The following is a 17,570-nucleotide window of genomic DNA, read 5'->3' as shown; positions in this document are numbered from 1 at the left end:
GTGTGTGTGTGTGTGTGTGTGAGAGAGAGAGAGAGACATTTGTCAGTTCCTGTAAACCAGATCTCGAGAAACACTGAATAGTGTGCGAGCTCCCAGTGAACGAAATCAGGCAAACAAACGAGACGTAGCTTCACCTCCGGTTCTTTTATTTAATTGATGCACAAAATATTTTTGGGATTGTAACAAGATCTTAATCTGTAACTGATGATTTTGGTAACAAGAAAAGCAATATAGAAAAAGGTGTAACAATGGCAGAAGCAGAGAAAACTTTCATTCCCTTGTAACAAAAAGGAGGTAGAAGCCAGGCAAGAGCAAAACAAATAGAATTGTTTCAGGAAAATGTCAAAAAACTACCACCACCTGTCTGAAGTCAAGCTATAGATGGCACAGTGGGTTTCAAATACTGCTGGGTCTTGACAGGATATGTTACAATTAATCATCACAAAGATGAACAGAAAAGTAATCTTAAAGGAAACGCCTGTAAACTTGACCTCAGTAATAGTTAGTTTCATGTTGTTTTAAGCGCTGAATGGACAGAAGCAGCAAGCTCAAATTATACTCAGACATCAGTCAAACATAACGGATTGATGAAAGATGACACAAGACAAAAACAGCTGAAATAAAATTTCCCTTACCCGCCATAGATAATCTCACATCGGCGCCTGAATTATTCTTTCAAATGAGCTATAAGATTATAGAATCACAAGTTGGTCTGTTAAACTGAACTTTGATTAGGTTTCTGCTTGTCTTAACAATAAATGCACTTAAAGTGATGTTTGGTCTAATACTTATTTTACCATTTTGTCTAAACACACATGAACCCTGAGTCTTTAAAAGGAAATTTAATGGCAAACGCATGGTGCAGAAACGCCACACAGCTGCAATTCGAAATAAGGGAAATTTCATTTTGGGTTTGAACGGTTAAAAGGTGCCAACTGAGCACCTGATAAAGCAACATTTTTGTGTCCTACTTGTTAATTTCAGCCAACTTAAATATTAGTGCCTTTTGAAATGCGTTTGAAATTAGATCAGTCGAACAAATAACCGCCGCAAAAAAACAAAAAGCGGGCAGTTTCACAGGTATATTACTCCTCGAGCAAGTTTTAGCTCATCAGTCATCAACCAAACTACTCGTTTATTAACACTATATGTTAGACATCCAGAAATGAGGAAGCTGGGTGGTTACGAAGGCCTCGGGCCCCCCTCCACATCCGCCGGCTGGTTGGCTGATTTATGGAACGGCGTTTCCTTATAAATGAACCAGCAGTTGCCGCCCCACAGGATGAGGTTGAGAAAGCCGAATATCTGCCAGAGAATGACATGAATCAAACCTGTGCCTGAAAGCACGAAAGCACGAGTCACTTCCCCGCACGGGGACTCACCACAGACGCGTTGAGTCGGCCCATGTGCGGCACCGCTCCAGTGGTGCACACGTTGGCCTGTTTGCACACCGCAACGTCGGTTAAAATGGTGGCAGGACTGGTGGCAAACTTCACATCAGTCAAGCCTTTAGCCCAGGCAGAAGACGACACCAGCCAGAGGAAGGTGAACGCTGCAGTCGCCAACAAATCCTGCAGAGCAAGAAAGGGAAATATTAATAAAGACCAACGTGAAAAGCTGATGCGGCTCAGCTGCCTTCTCATTTGCACAGCTCTGTTAAATGCACTTTCTCTGACCTCCAGCTCCACTCCAACTTGGCTTGACTACAATGTCTGTCTTAAAATCACAAAAGACAGAAGAATAACCACCTGTGTGTTGCGTGAATTTAGGCCCTGTTATAAACAGGACCCAAAACTATTTACTCAAAACCAGTCAACACATGTGGGACATATGTGTAAATCTTTATCTGCTTGACATTGTCTTACACATCCAGGAAATGGCTAAAAAAAGAAAAAGAAAAAGAAAGAAAACATACCACAATGGGGCCACGGCTGGTCTGCTGGTACAAGTGCTGGTAGCCCAGATAGAGGATAAGAGTGGCAGTGCTGTAGAGGAAGGCAAACACTCCGACACAGACGTAGAACTGCGCGGAGGATGCATGATCACCCCTCAGGAAGAGCTTCTCTTGGCCCGTGGAGTTGACTTTACAGTCAGGCACCAAGTAGGGATGCTGCATCAAGCTGCGTGCAGACAGAGAGGGAGTATCTTTCAGTCAGTTCGAGCCTTTCTACCTGCACAACGCCTCAGGTTCTTCCTGGTCATACACACTTGAACGGGTAGTTGAAGTCAGCGTGGATCTCCTGGCTGGTCGCTCCAGGACACTTGACGTTGATGCTGCTGGAGCCGCTGTAACCTCCGGTGGTGGCAAATGCAAATATGGAGAAAAACTGCAGCAACAGACACAAGACAAGTCAAATGAGTCGCCCACCCACACCCACACACACACACTTACTAACCCCCGGAAGATATGACCACAGGGTGCCAAGTTCACAGCAAAGTCTGGAATTAAATTAGACCAAAGTAAAGAGCATCCACACTGATCTGGATCAATGTTACAGTCAACATGTTTGAACAAGATAACTTTTTAAAAAAAAAAGACAGAACTACAGTGTGAAACCACATTAGAAAACCTCCAACATCTCCAGGAGTGACTTACATAGCTGTTTAGGGCGTGTAGTGGGTCACAAGACAAACAAGATAATCAATTTGTAAGGTATTTTTACCATTTGGTATGGGCAGGCAGACACCGCCATAGGCCATATGGTATCAAAAAGCACACAGATATGGATAAAACTTACCCATTCCAGCAGACGGATAAACGCCAAAGGCTCCTTCAGGGGACCCAAGTCGAGGTTGAATCCTGAAGTCAGCACTTTCTAATGCATGAAACAACGACACGGGATGAGCAGGAAGCCGTGAAAGTGCTGAGGAAGTGTAAAATAAATAGGAGTGTTCCCGTAAAAGTGGCCGTTCGTGACGCGTCGTTTCGCCGTCGGCGCGTGCCTCCGTGCGCCTTCTCACCTGAGCGACGGACTCCATCGATCCTCCGGCCGAATTCACCGTCTCACGCCGACAATCGAGCTCTTTTCCCCGGGTCTTTAGCTGCTCTTGCGAGGCGCCTCGGTCTTGTCAAACTTTTTCACCAACTTCAGCGAATCGGAGTCGAAAACACGTGATCAGCGACGTCCGGGGCCGGCAGGGGGCGCTGTGGCGCAGCGGGTCGGTTTGGACTGCCCGCACTCTGCAGGCCTGCAAGACCTAACACACACTGCAGAGACACACACTGCACAGGGGAGAAACACCTCAACAACCCAAACGATTCAGTCCAGGCGACTGAAAATCACTGGATTCAGTGTTCTAGAACAAAACTGACCTTTTAGACAAAGAGAAATAAGCACCAATAAGCAAATAAAGTGGAGCAGCCTTGTCTGGAGATACCATGATGCCATAGTGTTTGGAACTATGGTTTGGGATAGGTCCTAATTTTTACCCTGTAAATACTGTATTGTATATTAAACAAATCTAAATAAGTCAGTTTCTCCATCACATCTATATACTGTTTTATCCTCTTTAAATTGTGTTGTCTCATTTTACTACACCTGTTGTTCCATTACTACATGTCTTTTCTTTCTCTTCTTGCATTTCTGTACTTTATGCTGCTTTACTCCCAATCTATTGAATGCTATCTTATTTTAACTATAAAACTGTCTGTACATTTTGCTTTAAAAACCCATGTCTTTCCAATCCTACAATGAAAAAGTTGTTTTTCAATTCACCTGATTTCAGACTGTTAATTTATAAATTCTCTAATGGCATAATAATTGCAGACAAAGTCCCCTCATATTGTGATTATTAAAACTGAGAGAAAGAGAACTGTATATAAATGCTTTTAAGAAAATATTATTTACTTAATGGAAAATATTGAATTTACATTACCTTACTTTAAATTGTTTGCTGAAAACCGCATGTAAAATAACATTTATAGCACATAAAATATCAAGATAAAATGTTCATATGACTAAAGAAAGGTAAAAGCAAACAGTTAAAGCTTTCATTGAGGGATATCTATGTTGATGAATACACATACATATATTGTTTGTTAGGCCTATAAAAAACACAATTTAGAAGCTTTCTGTATCTCTCATCCATCAATTGCCTTTAATCTTTATCCAAGGCAGGGTCAGTCATCCCAGATGACTGTGGACTAGTCGCCACCCATCATAAACAAACACAAAGAGATAGCTCGAGAGTCACCAGTTAAGCTCAGCAAACATGTTTTTGCACTCTGGGATGAAAATGGACCACATGTAAACTCTAAACAGAAAGACCCACTCTGGACTCTACCTGGGGACTTTTCAGTTATACAGCAAATTTGCAAACCACTGCACCACTGTGCAACCAGCAAAGACTTCATGAACCCCATATTATCAGTCCACTCAACACATTGCTTTGTACAACGAGAATTCCCTTCATATAATCCCATGATTGCTTTGACATGTGTGCATGTTTCTAGAGCTTTAATCTTACCATGTATGAAGAACAGAATAGAAATACTTTATTAATCCCAGATTGAAATTATTTTACAGAATGTATGTGTGTGTGTGTGTGTGTGTGTGTGTGTGTGTGTGTGTGTGTGTGTGTGTGTGTGTGTGTGTGTGTGTGTGTGTTAACAAGCCTTTTTTTAGTGAAAAGAATCTAAAACACTGGGCATGATGTGGCTCTGTATGCTCTCAAGATCTTCGTTGTATCAATTCACACAGTCACAAAGTGCTTATAAACATCATTGATAACAGATAGTTTTAAGGTCATTGTTTACAATCTAACCACATAATAAATGTAACAGACCTTAGAAATGACAGCGTGTAATACCAATATGCCGAGGCTAAAAGCTGCAGCCTCTACGTTATAGTTTCTAAACCTAAGAAAACAGTTCAAAGGGTCATCCCATCTGAGGGGCCTGTGTGGAGAGAAGCAAAGCCTGTGTCTCTGATATCTCCATCCTAAAAAGACGAGGGACACATTATCCCTAACAAGATAAAGCCAGTCATGATTAAAAACAACTCAGTCAAAAGAAAAAAAATGTCATCTGTGAACCCGCTGAGCAGTTTGTCCTGACTCCAACATGATCAATTCAAGCTATGGATTGCAGTCTCTGATTTATATAACTGAAAAAAGTGACAATGATTATGTTTCACTAGACGTCGCCTTTTCTGCTGCCGCTGAAAGAGCTTCGTTGACCTCATACGGAAAGCCAGCTCTGTGCCCCATGATTCCCATTAATGTGGGCTGAACTGTCTCACACACAGGCTGTCAGTGGAATAATGAAATGCTTGTTCCCAGACATGGTAAGTAGACAAATTCAGGTACATTTGATTCTTCCTCTTAATTTGTTTAATTTTCCGGAGCACATTTTGCAGTCAGACAAGAACATTTCAGTCCCGTCAGGAGAGCACAGTTCTCTTTTCAGCCGAGCCCATCTCCAAGGAATAAGAGTGGCTTTGTTCTCCACCTTTTATTAGTTGACTAGGCTGCAGCTGGGAGGGGCTTCTGCACCATTGTACAGTCCCTTTGTAGGAATGCAGCTCTTCAGATCAGGCTGTGTGAGTTTCTGAGTGTATCTGGAGACAGAGAAGTAGAAAAGCGAGACAACAAATGTACCAAAGCTCATGTGAATTTTTCGCAAGGTGAGGAATGTCTTTAAAAAATTAACCTGTTTTTCAGCTTTTTGTCTATTTGCTTGAAAGAGCAGCTGATAAAGCACCTGCTTTCCTCAAAACCTGCAGAACAGGTCGTGCCACACCACTAACTACACTCAGAAAGATTATGAAACACTCAGAATGACTACCTGATCTAGTCCTCACTGTTTTAGCAGCAGTATGATGAAGAAATGGTTATATAAGAGCTAATTCTCCTTGCAAGATAAGCTTTACATTGCTTTTTGTTTTCTTCTGGAATGCAGTTTGCATATTTCTTGTCAGTCTCTGATGCTAGCTGAAATATTTTTTGCAACCCATGACTAGTGACATGACTCGTCATGGGTTGTCATGGGTTGTCGAGCAGGAATTATGAGCTGCTGTGGTATCACATGCAAAGATTTAAACAAATTATACCCTGTGCAATAAATAGAATTGATCAGGATTGTTTGTGGATATGGCCAAGTACAGAAAATCACTCAATGCAATTTAATTAAATGAGATCATAAGACAGGAAGAGCTGTTTTTCCTCATTGAACATGTTTTTTTTCTCCACAGATCAAGCCTTAAATATTTCAAAATTGGGTCTTAGCATTAAGCCTGAGGTGGTGAGACCTCAAATAAGAGCTACAATCAAGCAACTTCTACAGATTTGTATCATTAAAAACTGCCACTCACAACTTTGTCTGTTCAGTTGGTGCTTGCATTCAAAGTATTTATATATGTACTATATGTGTCCTTCACTTGGTTTCATTTATAGCAAAAAGGGCAACTGCTGAAGAGATTACCCACACTCAGAATAAATTAATCTCAATTCTAACATTTCAGATCCATTAATTTAGTTCCAGACAAAAGTAACCTGCAAACTTACAAAATGAAAGTTTCATATTATACATTATGACATGCTGACATACACAGAAAAATAAAATATTTCATTACATAATCATTTTTGAAAAAAATGTCCTTTTTTTAAATATATTTTGTAAGTGATGCAAATGGAAAATAACAGGAAACATGTGCAATCTTTTTTCAGATGTTAGTTTCCACTTTCTGTTTTGGTGTGTGTGTATGTGTGCGTGTGTGTGTGTGTGTGTGTGTGTGTGTGTGTGTGTGTGTGTGTGTGTATTGCATACATCTTTAAAAAGTTTTTCATTTCAGTGTCTTTGCATTTCAGTGCTTCATAAAGAAATACTGACTGATGTTTTTGAATTTACTTCAGACATGAAAACAATTGCTGATCAAGCTGATCAAGGTCAGTGTTGAGTTGCAACTTTAGCAAGAGCGTAACCCTGATTTTTCAACATGCTTAATATTTAAGAAAACCTTCCACCATCGATGAATGGACATATATTTTGCGTTAGATTTATATGGAATATAGCTCTCCTATTTTTTGTTTTATTTATTTATTATTTATCTATTTATTTTGTTCGTTGTAATAACCAATGTCCTTTTAAATATGAAGAAAACGTTTAAAAAAAATCTTTTTTTTATGAAGAATAGTTTCATGACAATATTGCGCAACCTACCTTGAAAGCCTTTGACAGGTAAATATACAGCTCATCCAATCGTCCCGCCTCCTTATGACTCAACCAATGAGAAAAGCCAATAGGTGGTCGGGAGCAGCCAATCAGAGCGCCGATTTCCTCACAGAGCATTACGACCTGTCGGCTCTATTTCTATTCATTACAGTGCGTGATGTGCATGAAGGAGCGACAATAATATGCGTTTACCACCTCGCTTAAATTGTGAATTCGCGATCCTCCCTCGGTGTTTCGTGTCGCTGCTGGGCGGTGAAACCGGTTGAAATTCCCCTGCGGATGCTGCGTGCGGCGCGAGCCTGAAACAGTCGCTGTCAGGAGGACTGTTTGTTGATGTCATCCCGCGGAGCAGGAGCGACCTTCAATTCATAACCGGGATCCACAAAGAACCTCTTCTACATTTTTTTTGATTTTTATTTCTATTTCTATTCCACCACCCGCAGAGAGGATGGGACTTCTGCTCCGGGTCATCTTGCTGCTATCTGCTGTCACTTTCACGGCCGGTTTAGATTTCCAGCAGGAATCCAGATCCGGATCCTCGGCTTTCCTGAGGCGTTCCAGAATCGGATCGGATCCGGCTCTGAACCGCGTCCGGAGATCCGTGCCTGCGTGGCTGGCTCCATCAGCGCACCACCTGAGATCCAGGAGGAGCGCCGACCAGGACTCGTGCAAGGCTGTGGGAGATTTTGAGAGCAAGTTGGCGGACAACACCCACAGTGTAAGTTACCGGCTGAGGTCCTGTTACACTTCACACGCCTGGTGATTACATGAGACAGAGACGGAGACAGAGGCGAGAGGTCGAACCAGGTGTGCAGATCAGCCTCATCATGGTTTTTCCACTCACCTGCGATGGCTGCAGGAGGGAGGATCTGCTTTCTATTGTTTGTATTGGAAAACAATACACGTCATGATTAATCCTGTATCTCATATGCTGAAATATGATCTACAAGATCACATTTATTTGTCTGATGCAGTACAGTGTAGTGAGTCTTCAGGTTTGTCTAGTTTTCCTGTTTCAAAGGTTGCTCTAATGGCCATGACCTATATTTCGCTCCTTATCCCACTTGAATCTGCCTGCCTCCTTGAATGTTGACAGGAAAATTGACCCATGGGAAGGCCATGTGACTGGCTGCCTGCGAGTTATTTTCTAATTAAAAGCCATGTTTGTGTAATTGTGAAAGCAGTTAAGAAGCAGGAAGTCAAGTTAGGACACAGTGACTAGGGTGTTTGAGTTTCATCAACACACTTCAACCAGGAAGAGGTTAAAGTGTAAACTGCCTTTACAAGATCTGCGCACCTTTTTTGTGTTCTCTCTTAGTACACCAGTGCTTCTTATTTGCCTGTATAACCCACTGCCATGTGATCGCCTTTGCATCAGTATTTGTATGCCTGGCCCCAGTAATCTGCAGGAAACAGGATTCCTGAAGGCTCAGAGCTTTCTTCCAGCATGATATTTTAAATGATCCAAGAGCAGAAGTTCCTCCAACAGTGAAAACATTTTAGCTTCCCTGCTAAGTGTACTTAATCAGCAGGAAAATTAAGGTCTGAAAATCCAATTCTTGATCCGTGGTCTGTTGTTGTTGTGTTCAGATGGCTGCCAGTTGGCTTAAAGCCTTGTGTCTGGTCTGTAAAGTGGTGATTCACTTCACACACTTGGTCGTCAGTACTTGAACACAAGATGAGGGGGAAAGACACTGCCAGTCAAAGCAACAAGAAGAAAAAAAAACCCTGTCTGGAGGCAGCAGTCACACACAAGCTTTGGTCGCAGTTGAGAGTTGTTTTGTCAGTTTGTCGCTTTTTGTCAGCAGTTTGTTCCTCTTATGATGTAGCATCGGTTTCTGTTGCAATACACTGTTGAACTGCCTTTTTTTTTTCTACTGTAATGTCTTATACTACGAGGAATGTGTGAACATGCCGTTGCTGTTTTTCCTCAGTGTACGTTCAATGACCTGAGTGGCTCGGTGTCGCTGGCCTGGGTTGGAGATGGCACAGGGGTGAGTGTTCCCTCTGATGTGGACTGCAAATGTTAAAATAAAGACACAGCAAATCCCTCTGCTTGTGCTATATAATGACTTCCCCAAAGTCAGGCTCTCAGACACACCAATAAATGAGATTCGCTCCATTCTCTCAAGCCGAAATTTTCTTTCCTTCCTTTGTTTCTGCAGGTTATTCTGGCTTTGACGACCTTTCAGGTGCCCTTCTTCATGATCAAGTTCGGCCAGTCCAAACTTTATAGGAGGTAAACTATTTTTTTTTTTTTTTCACCTGAGATACATTTCGGCGACTTGATTTGCATTTAATTTCACTGTAACTATTTGTTTGCCAGTGAGGACTATGGGAAGTCGTTCAAGGATGTGACGACCCTCATCAACAGCACCTTCATCCGATCCGAGTTCGGTATCGCCATCGGGCCCGAGAACTCAGGGAAAGTAAGTTACTTCCTGATTAGGTCCTCGCCACATTTCCTTGTTGTTTTTTTTTAGAGCAGGCCTCTAAAGAATCATCCTGACCTGCTCTCGTAGGTGATTCTGACAGCTGAGGTTTCTCGAAGTCTTGGATCTCGGCTTTTCGTCTCTGAGGATTTCGGGGAGAACTTTGTCCACAGGGACCTGCTGTTCAATCCCCTTACGCAGATCTCCTACAACCCAGAGAACTCCAGCGTGCTGGCAGTGCTCAGCAGCAACGTAAGTGCTCGGATTACAGCGAGACATCATGTCAGTAATTCAACACACGGAGCGTCTCCATTGTTCTGGTGTTCGGAGGCGGTTACGGGATGAGGTCGATCAGCTAATACTGAATATTTTCTCCGTCCTCAGAATGAACTGTGGCTGTCTGAGGATTTCGCACAGACCTGGAAAATTATCTACCACACGGTGTGTTTAATGAAATGGTAAGAGACACGACAAACCCACAATATCAATGTCTTTATCAGTAACCTGGAGATCAGTGAGATGAGGGAGAGGTGGATTAACCCTGAGTTTACTGGAACCCTCACCTTTATGTTCCTCTTCAGGTGAAATGTGGCAGAATTTTTGGATTAGCTTGAACTTATGCAAAATTTTTGTTAATGTAGGTCAGTGACAAAGCATTATGAGGTCAAGACAGCTATCTTCAGGGCCTTTCACTCAGGGAGGTCAGCGTTGCTGTGCCTTTGTCACGCAGGTGGTAAAACCGCATTGCAAACAGTGACTCACTCACCGTTGGACTAGTTGTGTTGTTGCCAAGCCCTCTCACAGCATACCTGTTGTTTTGAAGCTACTTCCTGATGTGTATCGTTCCGTAGCCTTGGCGGCTCTGGATCTATTTTTACTTTCAGTTTTTTTTTTTTTTTTTTTTTTTATAATTTTATTTATGCATTTTCAATACAAATTTACATATTAAGTGTGTACCAGACACAAAATGACTCCCCCCCCAAACTTAGAAAACCCCCACTTACCCTAATCCCTCCAAAAGCAAAGAAAAAAAAAAAAAGAAAAAAAAAAAAAAAAAAAAAAAAAAAAAGGGCAAAACAGACATACCCGCAACATTTATACTGTACGTGTTGAAGTAACCAGGAAATGAAGGTACAAAATGAATTCGATATAATTTAGAAATATAAGTGAAAATAACATTAAAATGTAGAACTCTGCCATGGTGATGTTGTTCCTGTTATATTTCACTGTGGTAAGCTAACTAATTTAAAAGACTCTATATACCTTAGGAAGGGCCGCCATGTTTTTTCAAATTTTTCCATTGAACCAGCAAGTGTACACCTCATCCTTTCTATTACTTTCAGTTTTAAGACCGGGCCATCAAGGTCGCCTGGCCCGAGAGAACCGCGTGTCCAAAACAGTCACAGGCTTTTGCCTGGAATCCTGAAACACACCCCGGGGGGTGTTAACGCGGGGGATAAAATGGATCCTCCTCAGCTCGGGACAGGAGAGCGCTGAAGTCAAAACACGAGCAATTAAAGCACAAATGACAGAAAGGCGGGTTGGGCTGACTCTCACGGGGAAGTGAACGTTACACCATTACAGTGGCAGATGAGAACCGCCGAGAGGATCCTGTGTGAAACCGGATTTCGTCCTTGGTGCTGAAATGCAAAGCATTTCCAAAGCAGACGCTGTTTGTTGAGAAAGTAGCGCGGTTGTCATAATATCAGTTCACATTTGTTTAGCTTGACTTTTTGTTTTGCACGTCGTACTTGACTCATCGCTCTGCTTTCAGGGGAAGGAGAAACACCATGTTCTACACAATAAGCCACAACACGTCTTGCAGTAAGTCACTGACAAATGACTCAAAGATCAATATCAACACAATTTAGTTGAGTTTTGCTAATATGATAGTTAATGAGCATGAAATTCATATTTATTTGTATAGAATATCGTATGAAACTATTACATAAAAGTATGGATCACGTTGAGTTGTAAACTCCTACAGATGATCGCGGGTCACTGGAACTGTGGAGGACATCAGATTATGGTCACAGCAACGTGAGTCTGACCTCAAAGGTCTACTCCTTTGGCCTGGGTGGACGCTTCCTCTTCGCCTCTGTCATGACCGGAATGGTGAGTAAGAAACGTCGCCTGAGAAGTTGACTGAATCAACTCGGGTGTAGAAGAAAACTGAACCCCTCTGTCCCGTCCCCGCCCCCACCCCCCGCAGGACAATCTGAGGGAGATCAAGGTGTCTGTGGATCAGGGCGATTCGTGGAACTTCGCCCAGCTGCCTCCCGTCGACCACGAGCGTTTTTATTCAATCCTGGCAGCGAATGATGAGATGGTCTTCATGCATGTGGACGAGCCAGGAGGTCAGTGCTGCACCTGTCATGTCCTTTCACTTAATAACATGTTATCAGGTGTGATTATGGTCACGGCCAGGTGGACCTGCATCACGTCATTTACACATGTGAAACATAAACAAGAGGAATTCTACTACATACATAAAGAGGTCGTTGCTACTTTTGGTAAATGTGGAGAACTCGCACCATGGAGATCTGTCAGCGCCTCGTTTCCTGTGAATTTACACACAGTATATTTCAGCGGACTGTTTCTTTGTTTTCCCTCTACTGCAGACACAAGCTGTGGAGTAGTTTATGTGTCGGATGACCGCGGCATCGTGTACTCCGTGTCACTGGAGCGCCATCTTTACACCGCCACGGGGGGCGACACCGACTTCACCAACGTCACCTCCCTGCGAGGAGTTTTCATCACCAGCGTTCTGGCCAAAGGTAAGGCTCCAGCGTTCAGGTGAAGCCCAGGTGAAGGAATCTCACACACACACACACCTGCCTGCCCTCAGATTCCCTGAGAAAAACACACACACCCACACACACACTTTTATAGCATCCCCATACCAGAGGGAGGGTGGCGGGTAAATATTTAATTAGCGGCCCAGTGTTGGAAGTGTTGCCTTTCTGAATCAGGCTCAGCTCACGTTACCAGATAAACATTAACTTTGGTTTCCGTGTTGCTCTCATTTCTTTTCAGTTTCATTCTCCTTTTCAACCCTTTCTGCCTCACGCAGTGGGGTATTATTCAAGAGATTTCACTCTTTATTTGTAGAATGAATGGTGTCTGAATTAGGTATTGAATCCAGTCTGTTTTGTGATTGTCATTAGCTTCCAACAGTTTAAAGAAACAAGAACATCTGTGCCTGATAGAAAGTTGATTTATTCTGTGAATCTACATTTACTTTTTATTTTTATTCCCCACATTTTTCTCTAATAATGTGCTCCTGTCTTGCTCTGCCAGATGGCTCCGTGCAGTCTGTCGTGTCCTTCGACCAGGGAGGCGAATGGGTTCCGCTGCGAAAACCGCCCAACAGCAAATGTGATGCCACGTCCAAAGACTCGGCAGAGGTAAAGACAAAGAAGAAAGACAAGCAAAGAACAGTTAGTGTTGATAAAAGCCATAGTTGCAGACTGTACTTAATGACTTGCATCCAGCAAGCACAGGGGTTTCAATCATGAGTCCCGTGTAGCCAAAACTGGCCCACAACAGGCTCCAATCCAACCTGCCAAACCACCAAGTGAATTGTAAACACTTAAGTGAAATATTTTTATTTATTTATTTTTCTAAACAAATTTATTGAGAGTAGCAGACACAACACAACTCAACTCAGCACAACCCTGTGACCCGAGCCGAGGAATCGGTGAGGCTGCTGTGAAAGCCAGCAAATGCTAACAAGCTAGCAATTAGCCTCAAAGATGAGCTGTCAGGGTGAGTTTGCAAAAACATGCAGAATGCAGCAGCTATAAGAGAAGATTTTTGACTTTTCACTGTATTTTGCAACAGAATGTTTCATTAAAATTGCCTTCTAGTGGAGATTGTAGTCATTTTCTCTCGTAACTGTTTGATTTTCCAAGACATTTTCTGAAAAATGTGTTTGACGCAAGAGCAGTTAAAAGTAATACTAATCTTACTGAAAAGACTCCCTGGGCTGGCTGAAGCTCTGTGAGGGTGCGACTCCTCATCCCTCACTCTGAACCCTGCTGTTCTGAACACTGATATACTGAAGCCTCCTTCTGTTTTCTGTCTGCAGTGTTCGCTCCACATCCACGCCGCCTACAGCACTGCCATGAGGCTGAACGTCCCCATGCTGCCTCTGACTGAGCCCAACGCCGTGGGCCTCATCATCGCTCACGGTGACTCTCGCAGAAAGCCTCGGCGCTCCCAGATCCACTGAAGGGAGCTCTTTCTTATGCGCCGACTGTCTCTGCTGTTCCGTCAGGGAGCGTTGGCGATGCCATCTCGGTGACCACGCCAGATGTGTACGTGTCTGACGACGGGGGCTACAGCTGGATAAAGGCGCTCACCGGGCCACATCACTATGCTATTCTGGACTCTGGGGGGCTGCTGGTGGCCGTGGAGCACAGCGCCCAAACCGTCGACAAAATTAAGTAAGTTCCTTTCATTGGCGATGGAAAACTTGAGTTTGATCGGTATTTACTGATTTACTTTTCTGTTCATTTGTGCTCTGATCATGTATTAAGCCCAATGTGTGAAACTCATTATATAATAATTTCATTTTGAACGAGCCAGACTTAAAATAGTGCCACAATTTTCTGTCGTGATGCAGAGTATATTTGATGAAAATACTTCCCTGTGTATGCACAGGGAAGTATTTTGTCATTCTTCCTGGTGCAGCTCAGATTTTAAGAGCCTTCATTAATCAATTACTTGTCACATAATTGGATTTTTACTTGCTAATTTTGCTAGGCTAATTTTATTGAAACCTTTTGGTGTTGCAGCTGTTTCATTGTTTCATTAGAGCATGACTTTGAGGTTAATTTTTTTGCTACCTTTCATGGCAGCACCACCGATACTTTGCTATTCTTCAGAAATTTGTGAAAACATGGTGTATGTTTTCTGGAATTTTGACCATTTGTTTGGTGGTTTGACCAGATTGGAGCAGCTTGCAGGCTGGTTTTGGCCCACGGGCCTTATGTTTGACAACCCCTTTATTCACAACATCTTTGCAGTTCGTATTGAAATGTCTGGTTTTGATGTCCTCCCAGATTTTCCACCGATGAGGGCCAGTGCTGGCACGTGTACACGTTCACCAACGAGCCCATCTACTTCACCGGGCTGGCGTCGGAGCCCGGCGCCCGCTCCATGAACGTCAGCATCTGGGGCTACAAAGGCAGTGCGCTGAGCCAGAGCTGGGTCTCCATCACCATCGACTTCAGGGACCTCCTCACTAGAGACTGTAAGCCAGCTGCCTCCACAGCAATATTTCTGTGATTTTCTTTTTTTTGGCCTCTTGAGACAGAATCTGACCTTGTGTCGGCCCAGGTGGGGATAACGACTACGTGCAGTGGCTGGCCCACTCCGACGACATCAGCGACCCGGCCGACGGATGCATCCTGGGCTACAAAGAGAAATTCCTGCGTCTCAGAAAGGACTCGGTTTGCTACAACGGCCGTGATTACGAGGTCACCACCCAGCCGACGCCGTGCCTGTGCACCCTGGACGACTTCCTGTGGTAAGACCAGCCAGCCCAGAGAGCTAATGTCACCTGTGTTGATAAAACTGAAGGTAATGTGTAAACTGTAAATCTGGAAGGTTTACTCTCATCGACACACTTGAAATGCAGTTTAAGGAGGACTGATCGAGTCAGTATGACGTTAATTAGCATTAAATACAAACTGCTTTCCACAGTGACTTTGGATACTATCGTCAAGAGAACAGCTCCGAGTGCGTGGAGCAGCCTGATCTGAAAGGCACGGTGTTGGAGTATTGTTTACACGGCAGAGAGGAGCAGCTGCGGACCAATGGGTAAGACTCTGGCTTCCACCTCAGAAAGTTTGCTTTTACACAGAGAGAAAGAACCAGTCCTCTCTGGACACTTTATTAAGTAGAAATGTCTTCAGCCTAGCCTGTGAAGTACAGACTGTGTTAGCCTCCAGAACCGAGATAAAAGAATGTTTTGTCCAGTTTGAATCCACACAGAAATCATCTGTTGTAGAAGTTTCTGCTGTGCATGTTTTAGTCCTGCAGATCCCTTCAAACTCAAACCTTATCAATTCGATACGCTTATCAGAGTCAGACTCAGCCTTGACGTTCTGTGCTTGGTTTAACACGAACACCCTTTTATCCAAACTGTTTTGAACCTTAATCAGCTTTTTGTGCAAAACCTCAGAGCCCACGGAGAGATGACTTTGCTCTTGGTTCACAGCTACAGGAAGATCCCTGGAGATAAATGCGAAGGAGGCACCATGCCGCAGCGTGAAGAGGTGGACCTCAGTAAGAGGTGTGTGAGCGACCTGCTGGGCCGGGACCAGGTTCGTATCTCCCGAAGGTCACGACGAAGCAAATGCTGCCCTGATGGTCTGACCGCTGTGAGAACTGTCTGCTGGTGTTGTCCACAGCCGGAGGAAGGCTCCTCCAGGACGGTGCTGGTCGTCATCACCGTCATCGTGGTCATGCTGCTGAGCGTCGCCGCCGGCGTCATCTTCGTGAAGAAATACGTGTGCGGCGGAAGGTTGGTGCTCGGAAAACACTCCGTCCCGTCCCCGCGCTGAGGACGCGTCCTGACGCGAGTGTGTCCCGCAGGTTCCTGGTCCACCGGTACTCGGTGCTGCAGCAGCACGCCGAGGACAACACGGCCGACGCCATGGACGACCCGCTGGAGACCAACCACTCTCACAACGGCAAGATCGAGTTTCATGACGACTCAGACGAGGTACGGCGATAAAGAGACTCATTAACTAGTTCGGTTTCTGCCCTTTGTAACCCGACAGTTGGGAATTGGGTCACTGGAGTCATATCTCTCTGTGTAAACATGACATGGGTTGTTTGCTCACCTGGCCTCATCGGCACGCTCTCGTCTTTCCTCCTGCGCAGGATCTCCTTGAATAGCCGGTCGGGCCAGTCGAGCAGCTGAGCGGCAGGCTCCCAGGCCGTCCCGGAGGCGGGCCGGCTCCTCTCCCCGTCACTCTCGCCCCAGTTACTTCTTCCTTTCACTCTCTGGCGTCGGCTCGGGCCTCGAGTCTGCGTCTGTCCGCCGTCATCGGTCAGGTGTAATGAATGTACGGAGACCGCCCCGGGGGCCGCCGGGGACTGTGGAGGAGGTCTCTGCGTCACGCTTCCAGCTATCCATTCGAGTAGAAGAACTGCAGCGGCCGCGTGAGCCGCCGACACAGCCAGACAAAATTGGATTTGGAGAAATGCCTGCTGTATAAATCTCCCACCACTGCGTTACGGGTCCCGCCTGTCTCTCCACCTGAGGGGGGGGGGGCGAATGGAAACCCTCCCACTGCTGTCAAGGACTCCGGTCCTTCCCTTCATGCACTTGTACAGACCCCATTTTTCACCCCTACTGGCTAAAACGCTTCCATTTGAGTCTTTAACCTCTATTTCATGAAGTATTTGTAAAAAAAAAAAAAAAAGAGAAAGAAACGTAAAAGCCCCGACGGGCCGGAGTGTGTAAATCCGATGCTTTCAGCCTGACGCCTTTTCTGAAATCACCTGTTTCAGTCTGTACCTGGAATACAAGCCTGCAGACTTTTGGTACGACTCGGCACCAAAATCTAACTTCAGAGTAATAAGACATACGTGGAAATTAGCATTTCCATTAGGTTTGATAGCAATAAGATGTCTGGATTTAGTGTATTCACTATATCGTCCATGCATGTTAAATACGCCTATTGGCATCATGTTTTTTTTCTAAGTCTTCTGTTAGTTGATGAATGGAAATACCATCCAGGAAGACGTGTTATGCATCATTGTCCAGGGTCGTAAAATGTTTCAAGACTTTAAAAAGTTTGTCTGCAGTCGTGGCTGCATAAAAGAACAAGGTCCTTTGTATGCGAAGGGTTTGTAGTTGAACTTTTTTCCTAAGAGTGGCCTGTTGTGATAATCTAATAATCACTGTACTCGTGCGTGCGTCGTGTTTGTAAGAATTGAACCAGCTTTTG

At 44.2% G+C, this 17,570-nt stretch overlaps 2 protein-coding genes across 3 annotated transcripts; one reads left to right on the top strand and one right to left on the bottom strand.

The window, feature by feature from the left end:
- Positions 1–124: 124 nt before the first annotated feature.
- Positions 125–3,134, bottom strand: sypl2b (synaptophysin-like 2b). The gene is made up of 6 exons (XM_030118031.1): positions 2,962–3,134; positions 2,739–2,816; positions 2,209–2,327; positions 1,916–2,120; positions 1,383–1,571; positions 125–1,305 (listed from the first exon to the last, which is right to left on the bottom strand). The coding sequence occupies exons 1-6, from the start codon at positions 2,977–2,979 to the stop codon at positions 1,183–1,185; spliced, it is 732 nt and encodes a 243-aa protein (XP_029973891.1). The 5' UTR covers positions 2,980–3,134; the 3' UTR covers positions 125–1,182.
- Positions 3,135–7,287: 4,153 nt separating this feature from the next.
- Positions 7,288–17,438, top strand: sort1b (sortilin 1b). Of its 2 annotated transcripts, XM_030118028.1 has the most exons (20): positions 7,288–7,889; positions 9,106–9,165; positions 9,337–9,410; positions 9,498–9,600; positions 9,694–9,855; positions 9,988–10,061; positions 11,378–11,427; positions 11,591–11,718; positions 11,816–11,960; positions 12,225–12,380; positions 12,904–13,010; positions 13,694–13,796; positions 13,883–14,051; positions 14,670–14,860; positions 14,947–15,136; positions 15,313–15,429; positions 15,830–15,935; positions 16,023–16,135; positions 16,207–16,336; positions 16,498–17,438. In XM_030118028.1, the coding sequence occupies exons 1-20, from the start codon at positions 7,620–7,622 to the stop codon at positions 16,510–16,512; spliced, it is 2,463 nt and encodes an 820-aa protein (XP_029973888.1). In that variant the 5' UTR covers positions 7,288–7,619; the 3' UTR covers positions 16,513–17,438. The 2 variants fall into 2 exon arrangements, with proteins under 2 accessions (XP_029973888.1, XP_029973887.1); XM_030118027.1 differs by having other exon boundaries at positions 15,830–16,135.
- The last annotated feature ends 132 nt before the right edge of the window (positions 17,439–17,570 follow it).

The sequence above is a fragment of the Salarias fasciatus genome, chromosome 20 (assembly GCF_902148845.1).
Source record: "Salarias fasciatus chromosome 20, fSalaFa1.1, whole genome shotgun sequence".
Classification (NCBI taxonomy): Eukaryota; Metazoa; Chordata; class Actinopteri; order Blenniiformes; family Blenniidae; genus Salarias; species Salarias fasciatus.
The sequence above is the reverse complement of the archived record's forward strand: the minus strand, read 5'-3'. Positions and strand labels throughout refer to the sequence as shown.

What these genes read in the sequence shown, in the direction of transcription:
- sort1b (XM_030118027.1), top strand. Translation starts at nt 7,620, where the DNA reads ATGGGACTTCTGCTCCGGGTCATCTTGCTGCTATCTGCTGTCACTTTC. An exon ending in GGGTTGGAGATGGCACAGGG is followed by an intron (nt 9,166 to 9,336) that starts GTGAGTGTTCCC and finishes TTGTTTCTGCAG; the next exon opens with GTTATTCTGGCTTTGACGAC. An exon ending in GGGCCTCATCATCGCTCACG is followed by an intron (nt 13,797 to 13,882) that starts GTGACTCTCGCA and finishes CTGTTCCGTCAG; the next exon opens with GGAGCGTTGGCGATGCCATC.
- sypl2b (XM_030118031.1), bottom strand. An exon ending in CCAGCCGTGGCCCCATTGTG is followed by an intron (nt 1,572 to 1,915) that starts GTATGTTTTCTT and finishes CTTGCTCTGCAG; the next exon opens with GATTTGTTGGCGACTGCAGC. An exon ending in GCCGACTCAACGCGTCTGTG is followed by an intron (nt 1,306 to 1,382) that starts GTGAGTCCCCGT and finishes ATTCTCTGGCAG; the next exon opens with ATATTCGGCTTTCTCAACCT.